Below are 24,218 nucleotides of genomic sequence, written 5' to 3' on the forward strand. Positions count from 1 at the left end.
TGTTGTCCAACAGCCAAGCCAGGAAAAAGTAAGTTTATTGCTGTGGGCGCGGGACTAGGGCGGGGGAAAGCCATTAAAACAAAAACCGCAAATCGAAATTGCGAGTATAGAAAACGCAAATATGGAGGGAGAAGTGTGATGTGTTTCAGTAAAATAGTCAAAATGAAAAAACAGTTTTAAAAGGAAAAGTATGCTTGCATTTTTCCTTTTTGAGAAATAGCAAAGCTGACTATACAAACTGTTCTAAAAATTGTCTCCAGAATGCTACAAACAGCTATTTCTTCAAGAGATGACATTTGAAGTTAAAAAAAATACTACATGAATGATATAGGCCATCAATCTTGATTTTATTTACATTTTAAGCACATGGTAAATAAATGTGAATATTTGAGTTTAAAGAATTAGAGTTTCTTGTACAACAAGAGGGATGTTATTCCAGAGATATGGTGCAAGGGGAGAAGAAATTCAACTGTCCACCTTACAGAAGGGTAGATGGTGGTCCAAAATAACAGCAAGTTTCAGCAAGAGACCAAAGTTCAGTTAGACTAGGCTCAGGCAAGTAGAGCCTGAAAGCTCTGCAAAGACAACTGAAGTCCTCAGAAGCAAGTACCAGTCAATGCACATCATAACATGAAGGCCAAGATTCAGGTGCACACATACCAAATCCCACAGGGAGTTGCAATTTGACCAGTGACTAAAGGATTAAGTAGGACTATAGTGGCAGGATAAGAAAGCCACAGGATTAAAAAAAAACTGAAAATACCACCAGAAATAGCTCATCAGGAAAGAAAGGCTTGTTCACTGTTTTTCAACATAAGCATGTCCTGGTTTTGTATACTTCCTCTGTGCTGGTAGCGAATGAACACTCGCTCTGGACCTTCAGTCCCACTGAAGTCTAGAGACACTGCCCTAAATGACTAAGGTGGGGAGGAAGTTATCAATGATGGCCACCATTAAGACAAATTTAATTACTTTAGCAAAAGGACCCATTTTAAGCAATGAGACCTTATTATAAATAACTATGGTTAACAGTAAAATAAGGGTGGACCTGTAGCCTTTCCAACGCAGAAATAAAGCTGCTCGTGCTTGGCTGCTGTGTTAGTTCCAGGAAAACAGGGGAAGCCAGATGGACTTGCGTAGCCCTTCCTCCAGATGCTGAAGACAGGATTGCAAGACTAACAGAAGTCCAAGTGTGAGAAAGATACCGAGATTCTGCCCTGATTGCAGCAAGTCAAAATCCTATTTAGAGACTCTTCAGACGTTATTTATTGTTTCTCCTAATGTGTTTTCCTATGTTTAATCTTTTATATAACGAATGTATTTCATAACCCCATTTTTACCCAATGTAGTATAATAAGTTTTAACCTTTGTAAGCATTGTAATTCCCAACTGTTTGTTTTGAATGTTTGTTTGTTTTCTTTTAACTAAATTTGATTTGTACATCGCTTTGAATTAGAGAAAGCGATTAATCAAGAAAAAATAATAAACTTGAAACTTGAAACTTGTTACGACTCCTGATGCAGGCGAACCTGCCAAACATGGACCCATGTTGAATCTATTCACTAAAACAGGCCTTTGGGGGTAGTGTTGGGGGGGAGGGTGTTCATAATAAAAGCATGTTTATTACTTGATAGCATTCCTCCCTACCCCCCTTCCCTGAGTTGGAAAGGCTTAATGGGCCGCCCGTACTTCATCACCATTTTGTGATTTTCACGTACAGGTTCATCCTCCTTCCCCTTTTTTATCCGTTTGTTAACAGTAAAATACATCTTAACATTGGTAACTATGCCCCTAGAAGGAGGTACAAAAAGTATTTATACAACTGACATGATTCACGAGCATCAATCTTTATTTGTTAAAGTAGGCAAATTTAGTTCATGTGGAAATTTTGCTTAAAGTTCTGAGTTTGGGTGAATCAAGCCTAAAGATCGGTGGCCAAATCCAGTTTCTTAGAACTTGTAGCATGTATGGATTTCCGTAATCTTGATGCAAAAGGTAATATCTATCACAGTATATAGTGCAGCATCAATTGTACATGGTAGATAAGAACATAAGAACATAAGAAGTTGCCTCCGCTGAGGCAGACCATAGGTCCATCCTGCTCAGCGGTCTGCTCCCGCGGCGGCCCATCAGGCCCATTGCCTGAGCAATGGTCTATACCTATCTATACCCCCCAATCCCTTTTTCTTCTAGGAATCTATCCAAACCTTCTTAGAAGAAAAAGGGATTGGGGGGTATAGATAGGTATAGACCATTGCTCAGGGAGGTAAAGACCTTGGAACTGCGCTGTTGGGAGACATAAGCAAATCTGCCTCCACAAACGTCACCATAAAGCACTCACAAAAACCAGGTTTTTTTGGCTGCCTCCCGCCTGCCTCCACAGTTCTCTTACAAAAGTTTACAAAAAAAGCACTCACTAGGCATCAAAAACTACTGCGCCATAGCGCGTATAAATGAGTACCGCATTCAAAAACAACATCTTTCGCTTCTTAGCCCCTCCAGCATCTCTCGCCTCCCAGATGGCCAACTGATGTAACTGGTTCCGCCAATGCCAAAACTTTGGAGGGTCAGGGACCGTCCAATATTGAAGAATACATTTCTTGGCCAATAAACTCATCTTTCTACACAGCACCCGTTTTTGAATATCTGGAAGCCATATCTGCAAGCTTTACATTCCAAAGGTCGTAATGCGGTCTTAAGATGGGTGTCCTAATTTGGGCTCTTATTTAGACGAAATGAGAATGTAATGGTGTGGTGAGGTAGAGAGTACCATTGGGAGGGGGGGGACTTGGGGAGGGGAAGTGGGGGTATTTAAAGGTTTGAACACATAGTCATGTATAGAATAAGTGGGATTTGGTGGGGAGGGAGGGTTGAATGGCATTCCTTAGATTCATAAGAGTCCAGGGCCTGGGGTGCCTGAGTTAGTATGTTATAATGTTTTAATTTATACATACTTCTTATTTTATTTTATTTGATGCATTATTGTTGTACTATGCACCTTGGGGTTTCCTTATGTGGCATTTGATATTGTTTGCATCAATAAAAATTGTTTGAACCTAAATGAGTACCGCATATAAACGCAGAATCATCGGGAGGCATGTTGCCATCGCACATAATCTGGACCTGCACCATAACTGCGTGCATACAAGCGACACTTTACTGCACCATCAAAGCAAACTTACCTTGGACTGTTTTGCCAAGGTAATCTCCCTTCCTCTCCTTGTTAATGACATACTGGTAAATTTTTCCAGTGGTCAAGTTATTGTCTTTTGTTAGACGGATGTCCAAGAAACGTTCATAGTTGCCCAAATCAAGGTCTACTTCTCCGCCGTCATCCAACACAAACACCTCCCCTAAACAAAAAATCCATAGGAAAGAGTAAATGAGGGAAAGCAGTGAAGCAAAACAAGATTTTAAAAGATACAAGTTAAAGTAATTTCATAGTTTTAGGAAACTATTTATGAATACTTATTCTCTTGTGATAGTATTTAAATTACCATACATACTCAAATATAAGGCATCCCAATATAAGTCGAGGTACCTTTTTTTTCCTCTAAAAGAAAGAAAAAAAAGTTGAATATAAGCCAGAGGGCTTAAAATTCATTTGCCCTGCCAAGATCTGCACCCAGTCCCCTCTCACTAACTGCCATGCTCTGCACCCTGCCCCACCTCCCTGTCTTCCCTCTCTTTCGATGTTCTGCAAGCCTCCAACGGGCCTGCCGTATGACCTGGTGGTCCAGCAGTGTACCAAGCAGGAGTGAGCTTTCCATGCTCCTGCCCTGTGCCCCTCTGAATGGCTGCTGTGATTTCTTGTGGTCCAGTGGTGTACCGGGCAGGAGTGAGCTTTCTGTGCTCCTGCCCAGCGCTGAGCTGCTTGCTGAATGGCTGCCATGAGAATTCGCAGCAGCCATTCAGGGAGTAGCTCAGGGCCTGACAGGAGCGTGGAAAGCTCGCTCATACCCAGTACACCGCTGGGCCGCGAGAACTCGAGGCAGCCATTCAGGGAGAGGCTCAGTGTTGAGTAGAAGCACAGGAAGCCCGCTCCTGCCCGGTACACTGCTGGACCACCAGGGATTCAATAAGGTATGCGGGGAAAGGTAAAAAAAAATTGTCAGAGTCAGCCGGGACAGGAGATGGGGTGGATCTCTCTTGTCCTGGCCCACCATTAGACCATCAGGTCATGCGGAGGCCTGCAACAAGTCCGGGAGGGGGGCGGGTGGGCGCCGACCCAAATATAAGCCAAGACCCCCATTTTTGGGCCATTTGTTTGGCCCAAAAATCTCATCTTATATTCGAGTATATATGGTAATTTGAACAAAAATGTGATAACCTTTTTAAGGAAATGTAAGCATCTGTTATGGTATCATCTCCTGTTTTTAAAAACTTCCAAGTTCACCCTTCAACTGTTCTTGTTCTACCTGTGCCACGATAAGAACAGCACTTCATCTGGATTTAGTATATATGTAGGAGAACTTATTGGGATAAAAGTCAATCCTTTTTTTATGTAGTGTTGCTTAGGCAGTTAAGTACTGAATATCGCACTTAAACCGCATAAAAATAGTTGGCTGCATAAACTTGGATATTCTGTGCCCAGACAAGGGGCAGCACTAAATATCCAGGACCACAACCAGTGGCAGATATAAAAACCACTCACCACCGCAGGCTGAATATTTAACCCTACCTTTCTATATATCATGTTATAAACAAGTCAAGAACTTGAGCACTGTTTAACTGTAGTCAAAAAGGTAAGCAATAACCTCCTTGTAACTCATGTTAACTAGACAGCAAAAATGACCATGGCGAAGTCAGAAATTTACCTCTAAACCAGGTATTTGTCCATGAACAGAATTTACTGTATTGAAATATGACAAACTGAACAAAACTTTACAGCAGGGGTGTCCAATCTGCGGCCCCGTGAAGTATTTTGTGTGGCCCCAGTCGAGGGCGATGGAGTGTTTTCTTCTGCTGCCCCCGAGTGTTTACTGTCTTGCCGGCTCCCTCCTCCGTCTTGTTGCAGCGTTTGCGTATTTGTGCGGCCCCAGAAACATTTTTTTTTTCGGCCAATGCGGCCCAGGGAAGCCAAAAGGTTGGGCACCCTTGCTTTACAGAGTCCCTGATCATGTCTGTTCCTTTCCATTTTTATCTTGATTTGTGTTCATATTCCTGCAACGAGTATCTGCAATCGAACAAACTACTCCAGCAAATAACCAGATTAAAAGTAAGATTTCTGCAAGTCTCAAATTTCAAAATTTCATGACTGCTTCCAAACTGACCAAATTACCACTGTAGAGAGAGATGCGAAGATGGTCCAAGTAAAAGACAAGGGTTCTGATATTCAGACTGTGCCAGGTAGCTCACCGTGTACCTGATATCAGTGCTCAGCCCGGATATTCAATACTGGGCCATTTCCAGTGACCAGCATTGAATATTTGGTTGTTTTTTTGGCCAGTTCTAACTTAACCAGCTAAGCAAATATTTAGCACTGGCCAGTCAATAGTAGGCAAAGATAACACTGCTATTTATGCAGTCTGATTTGCCGGCTAAACTCAGCCAGCCAGCACTTGAATATCTGTGACATAGGTGGTAAGAAGCTAGCAACCATCTCCCGCTGAATATTAGCAGTTTGCTGGTTAAACACTATTTAACTGTTCAGGAGCAGTTTCTGGTCTGTTAAATAGTGCTAAATATTGGGGTAGGGCAGGTGGAGTTGGGGGGGGGGGTAGAGATGAGATTCATGCAAGTTTAGGAACTGGGATGTAAGGAATCTCTTTCCTATACAAACTGTTTTCCAAAATTGACCAAACAGAAATAAAATGCAACCATTTCTGCAGAACTGATCCTCCAGATGAAAGGCTGGGACATGATATCAAAAAGAAAGGCAATGCAAGGGCCTCCTTTATACTAAGGTCTGGACTCTACTAAAGAAAAAAGAAAAAAGAAGATGTGATTTTCTTTCTAAACAACTGAAAGACAAACTCAAAAGAACTGCAATTAAAATTATAAAAGGATGCAATGCATTAGAAGAAAAAAAATTTTGCAAACTCCCCAAAAACCAGCTTTAATTTTTGACATGACTTTTTTTTTTGCTATCACCAATGCAATCCCTCAAGAACAACTTCTGCTTACCATGTTCATAAGGAGAAAAGGTGCCTGCATCTATGTTAATGTATGGGTCAATTTTGATTGAAGTGACATGCAGTCCGCATGATTTCAGGATTGTTCCAACACTGCTGGCAATGATCCCTTTCCCAATGCCTGAAATCACTCCACCAGTAACTAAAATGTACTTCATTTGTCTGCAAATGACCTGGAAAACAAACCCAGAATTTTTTTTTCCACACACAAACTCAGATCTGCAGAGCTGTTACTAGAGTATGGAGAAAAGGGGGGGGGGGGAAGTTTGCCTCATCTTAAAATAAACTCTTTCAAGAAAACATTTCTTATTAAATTCTCTAGGAACCAAAAAACAAAAGAAAGTGGGAGGAATAGTACTTAACAGCGAGATATGAATTGGCCCACTCACCCTCTGCCCCCCCCCCACACTTAAATCCCCCCTTCATACCAATAACTAGACCACACTCTTCTTGGTAGAAATAGCCACAGCTCTGTTTATTAACAGCCAATTAATTTAAACACACTTACATAACAAAAACTGTTTCCCGAGTTACACATTAAACCATTACCCATAATATTCAGCCCCCGACCCAGCCATGCCAGCAAGGGTCTGGGGGGGTGGCATGTCCCAATGCCCCTTTACCATAGACCGCAGAACCTGGGCATGGCTCCCCCCGCTCATCTCCTGATGAGCCCCACCATACAGTAGCTCGGGATAACCACCAACCCTAACCCTGTCAGACCAACAAATCGAAACAGACAAAAATGGGTGGGAAGGTGGACGGGAAAAAGCTGCATCGGAGGACCTAGGAAGACACGGGTCCTCCGAGGTCCCAGCTTTATCAGCTCTGGCCGCACATTATCCCCGCGCTTCTCCAAATCAGGAGGCCGCCCAGCGGCGGGAAAACCTGCCCACCGCTCAGCTGCCTCCTCTACCCCCCCCAGCCCTCGTCTCCATGGGAGGCGCCGCGGGCCCTCCAGCCCCACATTACCGCCGCCCATCGAGACAAGGGCTCTCGGGCTCTTCTTTGCATCCAGATAACCTTTATTATTAAGTCTTGACTGCAGAAGATAAAATATAAAAGAAAGGATATGCAACAGCTCTCCCAAGTTTATCTGGCTGATTATTTTTATGGACTTTTTCTCCAGAAACCTCCTCCAAACCCTTTTGACTAATGAATGTCTTGACCAATGCTGACATAAGATTGGCATACTGTTAATTACCTTGATCACATTCTCAAGTGACAGATTCTATGGCCCGACACTGAAGTTAGGAAATTAGAGATCATAGGTCCTATTTTCCCCAGAACCCTTTTTAAACATTGGTTTTACATTTCTCACTTCCCTCTTACTCAGGCATCATGGCTATTTTGAATAGTAGGTTATAGATTAGTAGATTCACATTTGAGCTCTCTCAGAAATCTGTAGGGGGAACACATAGTGAAAAACTTACAAAACTAAATATAGTTTATCCTGACCTTAATTGCGCCAGCTTCAATGGCATTTATTTATTGGGATTTATAACTCACTTTTTTCACGAAGAGATTCCCCCAAAGCAGTTTATAATACACTGAATAGTAATCAGGTCCTCACGTATTTTCCCTATCTGTCCAGGCAGGCTCACAATGTAACTGTGGTATCTGTTTCAAAATTTGTGGAACTCACTAATATCCTTAAGATAGGCAGTCATACAAGCTTGTAAATATCGTTGTGCAGGTACTTAGTTTAAAAGTCTGTAAGGCTACGGCCATTTTACAGTTGACTCGTGGAAAGGCTGAGTCGCTGTGAAAAGCAGCTGTCTGTTTATCTCCAGCCTATGTCTTGATGCAAGTGTTGTGCTGGTATCAGGTATTGTCCATTTATGGGTAATTTATGGATTGTGTATGTGTGGTAGATTCCGTATGGGGTCTAGTTATAGAGACAGGTTTTTAGAATCTTAAAAAATAGGTACTGTTTTCCTCTAAAATAATGATAGAGTCTGGAATATAAGAAAATTTACGGGATTTAGGTTCCAATTTCTTAAACATGAGTTTGCCCTTTGGCGTTCTCATGGACCCTCTTTTTTAGTACAAGTAGTATGTTTGAATCGATAAATATCCTTCCCCTTGTTGAAATATTTATGTTTTATTTTTAGTGTTCGCCCTGAGGAAGCTCCTTTTTAAACATTGGGAGCGAAACGGAGATCTTCCGTCAAAAGAAGAAAATAGATTAAACACTGACAGAAATAACAAAACGGAAATTGAACATTTTCGACTAAAGGTTTTGAAAGCTAAGTAACTCCGTATATTTTAAAGGGAGTGGATAATAAGTAGATAATTAGCAAAAAATAAAAAAGTAAAAAAGAAAGAAAGAATAAGAAAACAATATTTGAATAAATTATAGGTACAGTTATGGAGTAAATAACCGGATCGATGATAGCTCACTGTGTGAGTCATCAGACTCGAATATAACTTTGGGGCTTTTGATAGTGAGCACTTGAGACTGTGGTATCTGTGTCAATGGAGGATTAAGTGACTTGTCTAGAATCAAACTCAAAACCTCAGGGTGTGGAGGCAACAGCTCTAACCACTAGGTAAATTCCTCCCCCTCTCTTTTGAGGAATACTGTAGGCATCAGAATGGCACCAAAATAAGCCACTTATGTCAGGATTGGAGACTTTCGTGCGCGATTACCACAACAAAACCTTTTAGATATTACTAGCACACTGATAAAAGGCTCCTTTTACGAAGTCGCGTTAGCGGTTTAACGTGCGCTAATTTGCCTCTTGAGCAGACGGTAGTTTTTCGGCTAGCACAGGGGGTTAACGTGCGATAAAAAAGGTGCGTGCAATAAAGCCGCTAACGCGGCTTCGTAAAAAGAGCCCAAAATCTTCATGAGTTGAAAAGAAACGTAAACTTTTTTTTTTTTTCAGTTTTTCAATGCACCCTATTCTACAATCCGGACTCAAGGGTCTCTCATACGAAGAAAGACTGGGCAAATTGCAGCTCTATACTCTCGAAGAGCGCAGGGAAAGGGGTGACATGATAGAGACATTTAAGTACGTCACAGGTCGTGTCGAGGTGGAAAACGACATATTCGTTCCCAAGGGACCCTCGGTCACAAGGGGGCACCCGCTCAAACTCAGAGGAGGGAAATTTAGTGGTGACACCAGGAAGTATTTCTTCACAGAAAGGGTGGTGGATCAGTGGAACAAACTTCCGGAGCAGGTGATCAGAGCCACCAGCGTGCTCGACTTTAAGAATAAATGGGACATCCACGTGGGATCCCTGCGAGGGTCGAGTTAAGGAGCTGGGTCATTAGCACTCAGACTTAATGGGGTGGGTCAGTAGAGTGGGCAGACTTGGTGGGCTGTAGCCCTTTTCTGCCGTCATCTTTCTATGTTTCTATCAGATTAAAACTAACTACGGTACTAAAAAAAAAAAAAAAAAAGCTAGCTTTTTAGATCCCAGACTCAATCAGTGATGACCATTCATGATAAATAGTAGTAGTAACACCTATAAACATCTGTAAAAGGAAAAAAAAAAAAAAAAAGACCAAAACCAAAAACCACCACCAATCCTACTGGCACACACAGCTTCTTTTCACAGCCCAACTTTACATCTGTCAGATACAAAAAAAAAAAGTTAATTTTACATAGCTGAGCTACATACCACCGTATTTGATCTAACCTAAAGGGCAAGAACAAACATTTAGAATTTCTAATTAAATTCTTCAAGTGAAAAGGGCTATCAACCCAAATCATATCCAAGAAAACTTCACTCAAAACCCATTACAATACAAGGGAAAAAAATGGAATGGGTAGCACTTTGGAATCCTGAGCTAGAAAACCTAAGAATAATCAGAAGACTTGCAACCACTAGTACTGGAGAATGAAATACTAAAACATACATATAATTTCTTGCTCCTCCAGTTCTGACAACCACCCAACCCATTACAAAAAAATACAAAAAACCAACTTACCAGAAGTAAGCTCCAAAGAGAATCCTAAGTAGAGAAAAAAAAACAAAACCAACAACCCTGCAAACTACCACCACACATTACAGAGTCTCACAACTATATCCACCCAGGGAAGACATTCAAAATAAAAGGTCCACATTCATGCTTCTCTATAAATCTAGAGTACATGACACAAGATTTAAAAAAAATGTTACATGACGCTCATTATGCTTATGGTACTGGTAACAAGCAGAACAAGTTTGAAGGGATGGGAGTTAGTACTACAATACAGATCTAAATTTTCCTAACTTACCTTGCAATTTTATTTCAAGTTCACATTATTCCAAGAGTTGAACTAGCAACTCTGCATACAGGGAGCCTATATCAGAAAGGCACCTATGTGCCTTTTAAAATAAGGTTGTACAATAACCTCTCCAGTAGCATGCAAATGCTCTGACAAATTTATACTTACTGCAAAGGTGTAAAATGTGCATGTACTCTCTGGGGGTAATTTATAAAAGCATATGTTGGCATATGCAGAAGCACTGATAAAAGAAAGCATTGATCAACATTTTGAAAAGCACGAACTTCTGATAGCCAGCCAGCATGGTTTCTGCAAGGGACGATCGTGCCAAACAAACTTATTGCACTTCTTTGAAGGGATTAACAAACAGATGGACAAAGGAGACCCCATTGACATCATATATCTAGATTTCCAAAAAGCCTTTGACAAGGTGCCCCATGAACGCCTACTCCGGAAACTAAAGAACCATGGGGTGGAAGGAGACGTACATAGATGGATCAGAAACTGGTTGGAGGGTAGAAAACAAAGGGTAGGAGTGAAGGGCCACTACTCCGACTGGAGGAGGGTCACGAGTGGTGTCCCGCAGGGCTCGATGCTCGGGCCGCTACTATTTAATATCTTCATAAATGATCTAGAAACAGGGACGAAGTGCGAGATAATAAAATTTGCGGACGACACTAAACTATTTAATGGAGCTCGGACTACAGAGGAATTTGAAGAATTGCAAAGGGACTTGAACAAACTAGAAGATTGGGCGACGAGATGGCAGATGAAGTTCAACGTTGAGAAATGTAAGGTATTACATGTGGGGAGCAGAAACTTGAGGTACAACTATACAATGGGAGGGATATTATTGAATAAGAGTACCCAGGAAAGGGACTTGGGGGTATTGGTGGACATGACAATGAAGCCGACGGCACAGTGTGCAGCGGCCGCTAAGAGAGCGAATAGAATGCTTGGTATAATCAAAAAGGGTATTACAGCCAGAACGAAAGAGGTTATCCTGCCGTTGTATCGGGCAATGGTGCGCCCGCATTTGGAGTACTGTGTCCAATATTGGTCGCCATACCTTAAGAAGGATATGGCGTTAGTCGAGAGGGTTCAGAGGAGAGCGACGCGTCTGATAAAAGGGATTGAAAACCTGTCATATGCTGAGAGATTGGAGAAGCTGGGTCTCTTTTCCCTGGAGAAGAGGAGACTTAGAGGGGATACGATAGAGACTTATAAGATCATGAAGGGCATAGAGAGAGTAGAGAGGGACAGATTCTTCAAACTTTCGAATAATAAAAGAACAAGAGGGCACTCGGAAAAGTTGATAGGAGACAGATTCAAAACAAATACCAGGAAGTTCTTTTTTACCCAACGTGTGGTGGACACCTGGAATGCGCTTCCAGAGGACGTGATTGGGCAGAGTACGGTACTGGGGTTCAAGAAAGGATTAGACAAATTCCTACTGGAAAAGAGGATAGAGGGGTATAGATAGATTACTGCACAGGTCCTGGACCTGCTGGGCCACCGCATGAGCGGACTGCTGGGCACGATGGACCTAGGGTCTGACCCAGCAGAGGCATTTCTTATGTTCTTATATGAACTAATACATATCCCTAATGTCTCTTATAATAATAATAATAACAGCTTATATACCGCAATACCGTAAAGTTCTATGCGGTTTACAGAAGATTAAGCAAAGGTAACAAATTGAATTGACTTTAAGAGGGGAGGAAGAAAGAGAATTAATAGGACAGGAAATTCATTGTTGAGGAGAGAGAGATCAAAAGGACAAGTTAATCGCTATAGAGGGGAGAGAGAAGAGAGGATCAGTTGTCTAGATGCTTTAGGAACAAGTGTGTTTTTAGACGTTTCCTAAATTCCCCATAAGTAGTGGGCAAAAGCAATTGTTCTAGGTCTTTACCCCATGATCCTGCTTGGTGTGAGAGGTGTTCATGGTGTTTTTTCAGTTTACAACCTCGAACTGGGGGGGGGAAACGAAATTGGAATGTGAGCTTCTCTTGTGTCTGTTGGCTGAGAAGAAGAAAAGGTCAGTTATGTATTTAGGGGCAAGTCCGTGCAGTGCTTTAAAGCAGAAGCAGGCAAATTTAAACTTTACGCGCGCTGCCATTGGCAGCCAATGCAGCTGCCGGTAGTAGGGTGTCACGTGGTCAAACTTCCTCAGCCCAAAGATCAGTCTGACTGCTGCATTTTGCATCAATTGTAAACGTTGCATATTCTTTTGGGAAATTACTAAATAAGCGATGTTACAGTAGTCAAGTAGACTTAGTACGAGGGATTGGACTAGGGTTCTGAATGCCGATGTATCGAAATAAGCTTTAATGGATCTGAGTTTCCAGAGAGTAAAGAATCCCTTTCTGATTAAGGAGTCTACCTGGTCTTTCATGGTTAGGCATTGATCCAAAGTTACACCTAGTATCTTAATGGTGGGCTGGATAGGGTAACTAAGTTTATTGGCGAAGCAACAAAGAAAGTTGTTTTTTCTGAATTAAGTTTGAGCCTAAAGTTTGTCATCCAGTGATCCATCACTTTTATGGCTTCTGAAGCTTTGGGAATAGTTTCAGAGACAGAATTAGCGAATGGGATGATAATCGTAAAGTCATCTGCATAACTAAATAGTTTTATTCCCAGCTGGGTTAGCTGCGTGCCCAGTGAGGACATATAGACGTTGAAGAGCAATGGAGATAGTGGAGACTCTTGTGGCACACCGGATGGATTGCTCCAGGTGTTTGAAAGCTCATAATTAAAACGTACTTGATAAGTGCGGGATATAAGGAAGCCACGGAACCAGTTCAGCACCTCATCCCTGATACCAATGGCGGCTAGGTATTGCAGCAGTTTCTCGTGGTCTACTAGATCAAAGGCAGAACTCATATCGAATGGCATAACCAGGGCATTAAGGCCCTTACTAAACAGTAGGCGCAGATTGTCTAAGATAGCCGCAATTACTGTCTCAGTACTGAATAACAGTCTAAATCCGGATTGAGTTTCATGTAGGAGAGAGAACAGATCAAGATAATCCATCAGTTGGATGTGTACCAATCCCTCCATAATTTTTACAATAAACGGAATGGATGCTACCAGTCTGTAGTTGGATATTAGGGCTGAAGATTCTTTTCGATTTTTTAGAATTGGGGTTATTATTATGTGACCATTATTAGAGAGAAACTTCCCAGTTTTTAGGTTGTGAGCCAAGTATTGCATCAGTGATAGTTTAAATTCTAAAGGTGCCGCTTTCATGATTTCTGGGGGGCATGAGTCCAGAACGCAATAGGATTTAGAGTATTTGTTATATAGTCGGGTGTAATTATTCCACTCTAAATCTTGAAAGGAGCTCCAGATCATGTCTGCCGGTATATCATTTCCGTGGGTGAGAGCTATTTGATGATCACTAGGGTCGTTAGTTGAACAATGGATTCTAAGGTTTTTAATTTTTGAATCGAAGTACAGTGCTAAGTCATTTGCAGAGGGTAACTTAGTGTTGTGTGTGGATGTGGTGTAGTGAGCGGTGTCGAATAAATTTGTGATCAGGTTGAATAGCTCTTTTGTATTGATTCCTTGTGAGTCATTACAAGATGAGTTGATTTTAATTGTGCGCGCGCTAAAAACCCTAGCGCACCTTCGTAATAAATATTATATAGTGTAATAAAAAAAAAATAGGATATAAAAGAAAATCAGCATCGTCTTTTGTTACTAATTCAAAAACGTACTGCCTAACAACTTAAGAGGTTTGAATTTTTTTGTAATATTTATTAAAGGCATAAGGTCAGACTAATATACAAGGAACAGTGCAAGGCAAAAGCACCCCATACCAATCAAAATGAGGACAAAACAAGAATTTTACATTTTATCCCCCTCCCTCACCCCACAGGGATGAAACCAGAGATTAGCAGTGAGGCACTACAAACCAGAAAAATTAAAGATTCAAAAGGTGACTACGAGCCTGGCAGAAAGAGTTCAAGAGGTTTGAATATTTAAATCAAAAATAAAATATATTGTTTTAAGAACAGATGCCTCTGCCAAATGATTAACATATTGTTCTAAGGAACAGAATTGCTTCTGCCAAATCCTCTCTTATAAGCAGCCCTTAAATCTGATTTGACTATTTTTAGTGGCAAAAACACCGACTCGAGTGGGTGGCATTGCCTTTACAATTCTAGCTACATCACTAAGGGCTCCTTTTACAAAGGTGCGTTAGGGCCTTAACGCGCAGAATAGCGCGCGCTAGCTGCTACCGCCTCCTTTTAAGCAGGCGGTAATTTTTCAGCTAGCGTGCGCTAATCTTGTGTGCGCCCTAAACCTCTGCATAAATAAAGATGGCTTCTTCTATGGTCAGTTTTGATGAGCAGCTTTCCCGCTTCCTTTAATCCTTCAAAAAACTTTGAAACGTCTTTACAGGACATCAACTGGTTGTTTTCCTGTGATTAAAACGACGTCGTTTTACTTTAGACAGTTCTATTCTAGCCAAGTAAGCTTCAAAATCTAATTCTTCATTTGAAGAGGATGATGTACCAATACTTATTTGTTCATCCAGTGGTTGAGGTGTTTCAGGCTGCACTTGTAATCCTTTCATGCATTTTGCTATTTCATAGAGTGCCTGTTCCTGTGGCAACTTGATCATTGCTTAACAGAACTCGTTCACCGAGTCAATGCAAACGCCGCTAGCAGGATTTGATTATCCAGCAAGAAACCCTGGGCTAGATGTACTGAACGCTCCAATTGTATACCAACGGTCGCTAAATCAAAAATAATGTTGAAAAGAAGGTTTTAGTTTTGAATGTAGAGATCAAAAATGAATGCATCAGCAAATAATACAGTGATCCCTATTTCAAAGTATTACACAATCATTACAATCTATAGTTGAAATGATAACATGTGCTCAGAGTTGTGTAATTTTGCCAAGGACCGAAGCCCCTATAGCAAGACCCACCACCCAATCTTTGCATATGTGTAAAAGTGCTGGTATGATTTGTCTATCAATAAAAACAGATTTGACAGTAAAGTGCTGGTAAATATTTTAAAATTGTGACTTCACAATATTCAATCGACTTGTTAGAAAAATATATTTTTCATTTAGCTTCAAGCATTTTTAAGGGTCCCGACACAGACCCACGTTTCATTGCCTTTTTCAAGGAACCCTCAACAGAGATGGTCTCAAAACAAGTGGGGTGATAAGACCCATTCAAAGTGCCCACTCTGTCGTGTGAGAATGTCTGTGCATGAAGATTCTTATTTGCTTTCTGTTAAGAATATTCACGCACAGACATTCTCACAAGACAGAGTGGGCATTCTGAATGGGACTTATCATCCCACTCGTTTTGAGACAAGGACTTTATTTCTATTGAAGGTTCCTTGAAAAAGACAACGAAATGTGGTCCACGTCGGGATTCTTAAAAATATTTGAAGCTAAATTTTAAAAAAAAATTTTAACAAGTCAATTAAATATTGTGAAGTCGCAATTTGAAAATATTTACCAACACTTTTACACATATGCAATGATTGGGGTAGTGGGTCTCGCTATAGGGGCCAATGGTCGCTAAACCAGTCTGACTGGTTTAGCAACTGATGGAATTTGCCGGCCCAATGTTGAAAATGGCTCACCACATGGTTTTTCCGGTGGTCATACATTTTACGATTCTGGTATGAAAACAACCTCATTACTATTAAAATGAGGTCATTATTATTAAAAACGAGCCATCCAATCGATGACTTAACGATGCATGCCATAATCAGATTGCTAATGCTGATCAAAAAAAACAACAAACAGGGGAGGGGCTTTAGGCCCCTACAGGCCCCTCCCTGTGCATCCCAAGATGCACTGAGAAACGGAAGGTCTGCCATTTTGGAGAGGCGGACCTGCGAGCAGGGAGTGGGCATCCTTCCTGCTGATTCTAAAGTATGGGGAAGGGGGGGTTCACAGAGGCCAGAAGAAGTGGGCATCCCTCCTGCCAATTTTTATTTAAGTCCACAGAGCTTGGCTTCATGGGGGTGGGGTTCACAGAGGCAGGAGAGAGTGGGCAACCCTCCTGCCTCTATTTTTCTTCCGGGGATCATTTAGGGAGAAGTAGCTCAACTCACTTTTTTTTTTAATGGGGCAGATATTGTGCATGTGTAGCACACACATACTCATCTGTAACATTAAGAAAAAAAAGAAAAAGCTTCAACAGCTGAGTGGCAGGCGGCTGCTTTGGGGCTTCTCCTGCTGCTCAGCTGTTCAGGCTTCCCTAAAATGGCTCTGTGCACATGTGAAAGCCAGTTTCTAAGCAAGCAATCAGATGGGATTATAACTGCCCTTTGCAAAACTCATTTGCATAGGCAGATGTTTGAACAAATCAATTATTGTTTAGAAAGCAGCCAAAATAATCAGTCCACGGCGACCCACACAGTCTTAACAACCCTTTTTAGTACATCTAGCCCCCTCTCTTTTTCCCATTGAAGATACAATGCCATCAGCAATTAATCTTCCTCTTTTCTTCATGATATACATCAAGTTTTTCCACTCCAACAAGAATTTACCAGGTGTTAAATGACTGCAGCTTCTTGGTGACAGTAAAAGGGTGGAGTAAGACTTTCTAAAATCCACCACTTCACCCACAGGTTTTCAGATAATGAAAATTGATATTGTACAAATCTTAAAGAAAGTCTTTTAGTTGAAGCAAACACACGCTTTATCATCAAATATGTGCTTCCCCAGCGAGCTGCTTGATCCAAAATGGCTCCTTTTCTAGGACATTTCTGCAGCATAGCATCTGTTTTAGGGGTCCTAGCTGCAACAGCCACTTACCTCAACTTGCCAATAAGCAGAACTGCATGACGATCTTTCAATCCATTTCTTATTGCTAGATGCAGTATATGTATAGCACAACACGTATGCTGAATTGTAATTAACTTTGATGCTTCTTCAACAATATCATTTAAAGATTGATATTTACTGTTTTCATCTACGGTATTTGTGCCATTTGTAGATCATTTGCAGGAATGGTATCTTCCACTTCTAATATTTGTGTGATTGCTTCATCAACCTTTTTGATTCTCAATTGAGCTTAAGCTATTTGAAGCATGATCTGTTACAATACATAGGACCTGTTCATTTTTAATTTCAAAATTTTCTAACATACCTTCCACTAACTTCTGAAGATATTCACTGGCGAGATGTACCTGGGTGTTCTTTACTCTTAATGTCCAAGTTATCACACTACAGTAGAATCTCAGTTAACCAGCACTCTCACCCAACCGGAAAAAAAAAAAAAAAAAAAATCAGTGGGGGGTGAATATCCCTCAAAGCACCAGCAGCAGCTTGATCCAGCTGTCCTGAGCCATGAACCCCCTCCCTCCAGGGAGTTGCTCTATACCTGGATAGGTTCAAGGTGACGGATAATTCAAGTTTTAGGCAAAAGGATAGAAGAATTAAGAGACAAGAGAGTAAGCTGAAGGAGAGACGGTAAAGAGTCTTCTACTGGGAAGACTTGGGATGACATTAGAACTACAGATTATATTGGATGAGGAAGAAATCTTTTGAGTTGGAATAAGCCACTGATTGTCAATGGAGTTTAATATTTCAAAGTACTGAGCCGTGAACCCCCCTCCCTCCCACCCCAAAGCACCAGCAAAGCAGTTGTCTGAGCGGCAAAAAAAAAACAAAAAACCCCAAAAACAAAAACCCCTCCCTCAAGCCCCGAAGCAGGCAGCGGTCCTGAGTCACAAACCCCCTCCCTCCCTTTCTTATCTAAAGCGGCAGCTAGTCAGCCGAGCTCAAAACAGGCTACTCGCATCAGAGGTAAGGCCCTGCCGGGCACCAGCGAGCAGCCTGTTTTGAGCGCTACCTCCTGCTGACCAGCTGTCGCTTTGAGTAAAGAAGAGAGGGAGGTGGGGGTTTGTAGCTCAAGACCGCCATCTGCTTCAGGACTGGAGGGAGCGGGGTTTCACAGTTCAGGACAGCTGCTACTTTGGGGTGAGAATTGAGATATGGCTCCTTGTACAGTAACTCTCAGGCAACCAGAAAAATAATTATCCGGCATTCCCCAATCCCCATGGGTACTGTATTACTTTCATCAACAAATCTAACCTTAACAGCAAAATAATTGACTCTAATGTGTGCATGCATCCATTTTAATAAAGACAAAGCATCCGTTCAAACTTTTTCAAAGTTTGTTCTTATATTTGGCCTCTTCAATTACACTGGTCAACACTCATTTTGGTGCCTCAAATGTTAGACATGTTTCTGGGTATATTTGACCTGCTGGTTCCAAAAACGGCACCAGTTTTCTTCTATCAGCTCTAGTTTTTGAGATACAGAACATGTGCCACATACCATTCTTCACTCTGCTTGCCCATTAAAAAATCAGAATATTTTAATGTAGTGTTTAAAATTAATATCTTTTTAAGCACGAAGAAAACATTAAAATTAAAAGAAAAGTATACAACATGAAAACTACTCATTTCATACCAAAAGCACAAGTTTATGATACAAACTTTCCAGTCATTTGACACACAAGAAGTTCCTCCTTTTGTAAGACTTCCGAGAGTGGGATCTGCCAGGACAATCCCGCATAAGATTCCAACAATAGTCCACCATCAGGTGTGCATCCCATCTTCCTTGGTTTCTGGCTTTCATTGTTTTTATGTCTCAGTGAAATCTTTCACCTTGCTCTTCGCTTAAGTCACCAAGGTTCTCTGGAAAGCGATCTAAGTGACTGAGCAGATAATGGACTTCAACACTCATGTTACAACCAAGCCTGTTGAAATGAAAGAGCATATCCTCCACTAATTGTGTGTAGTTGTTTGCCTTCTTGTTGCCAAGAAAGTTTTTCACAACAAGAACAAATGAAGACCAGGACACGATTCGATTTCATTCACTGATTCTATGAAACGTGGGTCATTTATAAGTTGTTTGATCTGTGGACCACTGAAAAATCCTGCCTTCAGTTTTTCCATGGTAAGTCCAGGTAACTTATGCGCTATGTATTCAATGCACGAACAGTCTTTATTCAAAGCCTTTACAAATTGTTTCATCAGGCCTAGCTTCATATGTAGTGGTGGCAGTAGGATTCTCTCTCATGCTACCAAAGGTTCACGGATTATATTTAGTCCTCCAACCACCATATATTCCCTGAAGTAGATGAAGTGTTAGTACCATTATCTTTCTGATTCACAGCTTCTAACACTTGAGGATGAAAATGCTGCAAAGGTCTTTTTAAATTTGATGTTCTTGTAGGGGCATTTTTGCCAGAACCACTAAGCCACTAATTTTTGCATCACATGTTTTTTCACTGTCATCTTCTATAATACACCGATACATAGAATGCTTCCCATCTGTTGTGAAGTGTTCAAGAACAGCCAACTTCATTGATACTCCTTTTGCCATTATGATTTTCTTCAAAGGCTGTCACTTTACAAAATGTAATGTAATGTAATGTAATGTAATTTATTTCTTATATACCGCTACATCCGTTAGTGAATCATCTAAGAACTTGATAAATATATATTCTAAAAGTAAAACATATCCTGAAAAAAACGGGTGAATCAAATTATCTGTGAAATAAGACATTTAAGCGTTTGCAATGAAGTAGTTATTCTCTATTAGGAGTTGGAGACAGCACATTTTCACTAACTCCAGTAACCCAAAAATTGCTTCTGACTGACTCCATAACCCTCTCTTGCAGGGGTGTCAAAGTCCCTCCTCGAGGGCCACAATCCAGTCGGGTTTTCAGGATTTCCTCCATGAATATGCAGGAGATCTATTAGCATACAATGAAATCAGTGCATGCAAATAGATCTCATGCATATTCATTGGGGAAATCCTGAAAACCCGACTGGATTGCGGCCCTCGAGGAGGGACTTTGACACCCCTGCTCTCTTGTATAAACTATACCATATAGTTTTTTTTATAGCCCACAAATGACAACAATGATTCCATTGTGGTTAAGATTTGAGATCAATCATTACATTTACAATAATATTCTAGAGCGCACTGGAGGATAGCAGTCAGACAATTATGGGAAAAAAAAGATAGGTTTAGAGTAGCCATACTGGGACAGAAAAGAGATATCATATTAAATTCGCCTTTTCTACTTAATAATACGCCAATTGAAATTGTCCCTAAATTAAAAATCTTAGGAGTTATAATTGATGAAAAATTAGAATTTAAAGATCATATCAACAACATAGTTAAAGTCTGTTTCTATAAATTACGTTTGATTAGATCTATATCCAAATTCCTTGAATCCAAATCCCGCAATATCTTAATTCATTCTCTTGTAATAGCAAAAATAGACTATTGTAACTCTTTGTTACTTAATATTACTCAAAAAGAAAAACGACAATTGCAAATTGTTCAAAACATTGCTATTAAATTAATCCATAATGCCAAAAAATTTGATCATGTAACTCCTCTTTTCATCGAATCACATTGGCTCCCTATTTGCCAGCGCATAGAATTTAAGGTCTTGTTACTTATATTTAAAAATTTGATATTCAATCAACCCCAATGCATTTCTAAAATGTTAATTCCCTATAGTTCCACACGAACACTTAGATCATCTTCCCAAAACCTATTAGTTGTTCCCTCCTTAAAAATAATAGGCACTCGAAGATTAGATATGTTCTCTGTAGTTGGCCCCCAATGGTGGAATTCATTGCCCCAATACATAAAAATTGAAAAAGACATTTTATCCTTCAAGAAATCCCTGAAAACATTTCTTTTTAAACAGGCTTTTAATATCTAAAATTTATTTTATTTTATTAATTTCGCTTTTAAAATCCCCTTACTCCCCAATGTTTTTTCCCTTAAATGTATTTCTCAACATAATAGATGTAACTTTAACCCCCCTTCCCTCCCAATTGTTGTTGGTCATGTTGGATTTCTATTGTTTATATATACTGTATGTATTTTAACTCAATTGTATTTTATTATTATGTACATCGCTTTGTATAAAGATATAGCGATTCATCAAATATTTAATAAACCTTGAAACCTTGACAGACCTAAGGTCTATCAAGCCCAGTATCCTGTTTCCAATAGATGCCAATCTAAGTCACAAGCATGGAATCCATAGGGATAGAAATTTCATACATGTGTGAAGAATATAATTTTCCAGATGTTTTGTATTGACTGCTTTGCCTTACCATACCCTGGCTCTAATTCAGGAACTTTCTGTTAGCCAAACAAAAGTTTTCTGCGTTTCCATTCATTTCAAGAACTGTACTTAAATGCCTCTATCACAGTAGCTTTAGGACAGGTCTAAGGTATATGCATTCTACTAATGCCTAAATCTGAAATAATTCCCCCTTTTGTTGGTCATTTATTACGTCTAGGGATTTTACCTCCCTAGCATTCCCTGATAAAACATTTGTCCAGTCATTATTGGAGTAATTGCCTATTATTATACTGTTTCCCAGCTTTCCTAATCTATGTAAACATTTCTTCATCTCTCTGCTCATTTTATCCTGGGGGATGATAGTACAGCCTTATCTGTATATATATATATTTTATTTTTTTTTTTCAGAGGAAGGATTCTGGATACTTGACCCCCCCCCACCCCTCCAGAGAGAGGGAAGGGAACAGTAAGTAAGGAATCTCCATAAAGGAGTGACAGAATTGAACAAAGCATGAACCTCATACAGAAGAGCCCCAGAGGATGATCCCCCCCTCCCAGAAAAAAAAAAGCAGCGGAATGGTTTCATCAGATATGTTAAGACAAATCAATTACAGTTAAATTGCATATTACAGCAGTTATAACATTTTTGTGCGCACTGTGCTAATTTGTTCACTGTGAAAAGTTAGCACGTAAATAACTTTCTCCTGCCGGGAGAGGTTTTCCCGGGTGTCAGACCACAGGTGCTGGGACCGAATGGCCCGTGTCACGTGCGCCGCCTTCCTTGGCCTTTACCCACCACAAGTTTAAAAAAGCAAGAGAGACCGAGGCGCGCGCGCTGGGAGCCGGCAGACCGGTCTCCCGCCCACGTGGTCCCTGCCACCTCTCGCTCTTTCTCTCTCCCTCTCCCCGGTCCACTAGGCCTCCCTGTCCGCGACCCCCCCCCCCCCAACAGCTCACCCTACCGTCACACTCGTACTCGCTCACCGCCAATCCCGCCGCTCTCCTGCTCCGGCGCCTTACAACACGCTCTCTCGCTCTCCCACAGCTGCGTCCCGCCAGGCCGGAAACAGGAAGTTAGTCAGAGGAGAACAAAGCGCGGGAGAATTGAAAAAGTTGCGTCAGAGGAGAACTAAGGTGCCTTTCGTGGCTAGGGTTACCATATTTGTGAAGTGGGAAAAAAAACAACAACACACGTGACCACGCCCCCCCCCCCCAGCCCCACCCTCAGTGCTTCGCTCTCCCTCCCACATGGGTGCATATCTCTCTTTCTCTCTACATCCAACTCCTCTTCACCACAGGTGCTTTTCTCTCTCCCTCCAACACCCCCTCCCCCAGCATGATCCAGTGGCATAGTCTACTACTATTAATTATTTCTATACGCTACCAGATGTACACATCACTGTACAGAGTCACAAAGAAGACAGTCCCTGCTCCAAAGAGCTTACAATCTAAACAGCCAAAACAGACAAACAAGATGTCATGGATTCAGGACATTCAAGCCATTCTGACATCACTGATGAGGTTGGCTCTTATTGGTGGAATGAGGCATTATGACATCACAATCTCAGCTCTGCTCCCCAAAGTCTGAAACTCTTCACACTACTACTATTAATTATTTCTAGAGTGCTACCAGACGCCCACAGCGCTGCAGAGTCACAAAGAAGACAGTCCCTACTCGAAAGAACTTACAATCTAAACCAGTGTCCCACAAACTTTCTTGAGCCGTGACACACTAAAGGTAGTGGCCGTGGCTCGAGGCACCTGGAAGTGTGCGGATATCGCCATGATGACATCACACGCATGCGTGACATCATCATCATGTCTGCATGTGTGTGTAGGCCCTCCAGGTTGTCCCTGAGACACCAGTGGGGAGTGTCAGAAGGGAAACCGGCCAGAGAGAATAGGTGCTGGCGCCCACTGATTGCCTACTTGACGTGCCTCTCGCCACAAGAGGCACGTCCTGTAGGCAGTCAGCTGGTGCCGGCACCTCTCCTCTTCCCCCATGTACCGTGGCACACCTGAAATCTAAGGAGGCACACTAGTGTGCCTTGGCACACAGTTTGAGATACACTGATTTAAACAGACAAGACAGACAAACAGGATGTCATAAATACAGTTAAGGGGAACGGTTAATCAGCTGACAAGGTTGGAGGACAGAGGGGAGTACAGGACAATCAAGCCATTGTGACATAGGCTCTCTGTCTCTCCAGCAACAGCCAGACTGGAGTGCCTTTCTCCTTTCCACTACCTACCTCCTCCACTGAATATATAATCTTCAGGCCAGCCAGCAGCAACAGTGAGGTGAGTCTGATGCCATCAGCCTGCCCTGAAAGCCTTCATTCTTTATTTATTTATTTGCTTTTATGAGTATATCCCGTCCTCCTATGAGACCGCAGAATGGGTTACAAGTTTACATACATATTAAAGTGTATTTATAAAAAGTGATGATAAACATGACATGGCAAGACATTGTCTGACAAAGATAGCAAAACAGCTAACAAAGTATGGTAAAAACATAACATGACAAAAACATGGTATGGAAAGACATAGCATGACGGGCATAGCATGGTAAACATAGCATGGCAAAACATACCCCCCCCCCCCAAGGTTTTTAGTGCCGCCCGGCATGCTGTGCTCTGCGCTGCTCCAATGGTCATAGAGTTCCAATGAGCGTCGGAGCAGCATAGAGCATTCAGCGAGTCGGTCGGTGCTAAAAACCTCTTGCACAGTTTTGCAAAAGGGGGGTAGACCTAGTATGC

At 41.4% G+C, this 24,218-nt stretch overlaps 1 protein-coding gene across 3 annotated transcripts in view; it reads right to left on the minus strand.

Annotated features, from left to right (window-relative positions):
• The window catches only part of CTPS1 (CTP synthase 1), an 85,324-nt gene extending 62,704 nt beyond the window's left edge, over window positions 1-22,620 (minus strand). The window contains exons 1-3 of one of the 3 annotated variants that reach the window (XM_033956993.1): window positions 22,422-22,620; window positions 6,127-6,307; window positions 3,183-3,353 (exon numbers count right to left, since the gene is read on the minus strand). In XM_033956993.1, the coding sequence (XP_033812884.1) occupies window positions 3,183-3,353; window positions 6,127-6,292 (337 nt within the window). In that variant the 5' untranslated portion in view covers window positions 6,293-6,307; window positions 22,422-22,620. Of the gene's footprint in view, window positions 1-3,182; window positions 3,354-6,126; window positions 6,308-22,421 lie in introns of those variants that run through there. The other 2 variants (XM_033956992.1, XM_033956991.1) reach the window with 2 other exon arrangements.
• Window positions 22,621-24,218: the final 1,598 nt, after the last annotated feature.

The sequence above is a fragment of the Geotrypetes seraphini genome, chromosome 8 (genome assembly GCF_902459505.1).
Source record: "Geotrypetes seraphini chromosome 8, aGeoSer1.1, whole genome shotgun sequence".
Lineage (NCBI taxonomy): Eukaryota > Metazoa > Chordata > Amphibia > Gymnophiona > Dermophiidae > Geotrypetes > Geotrypetes seraphini.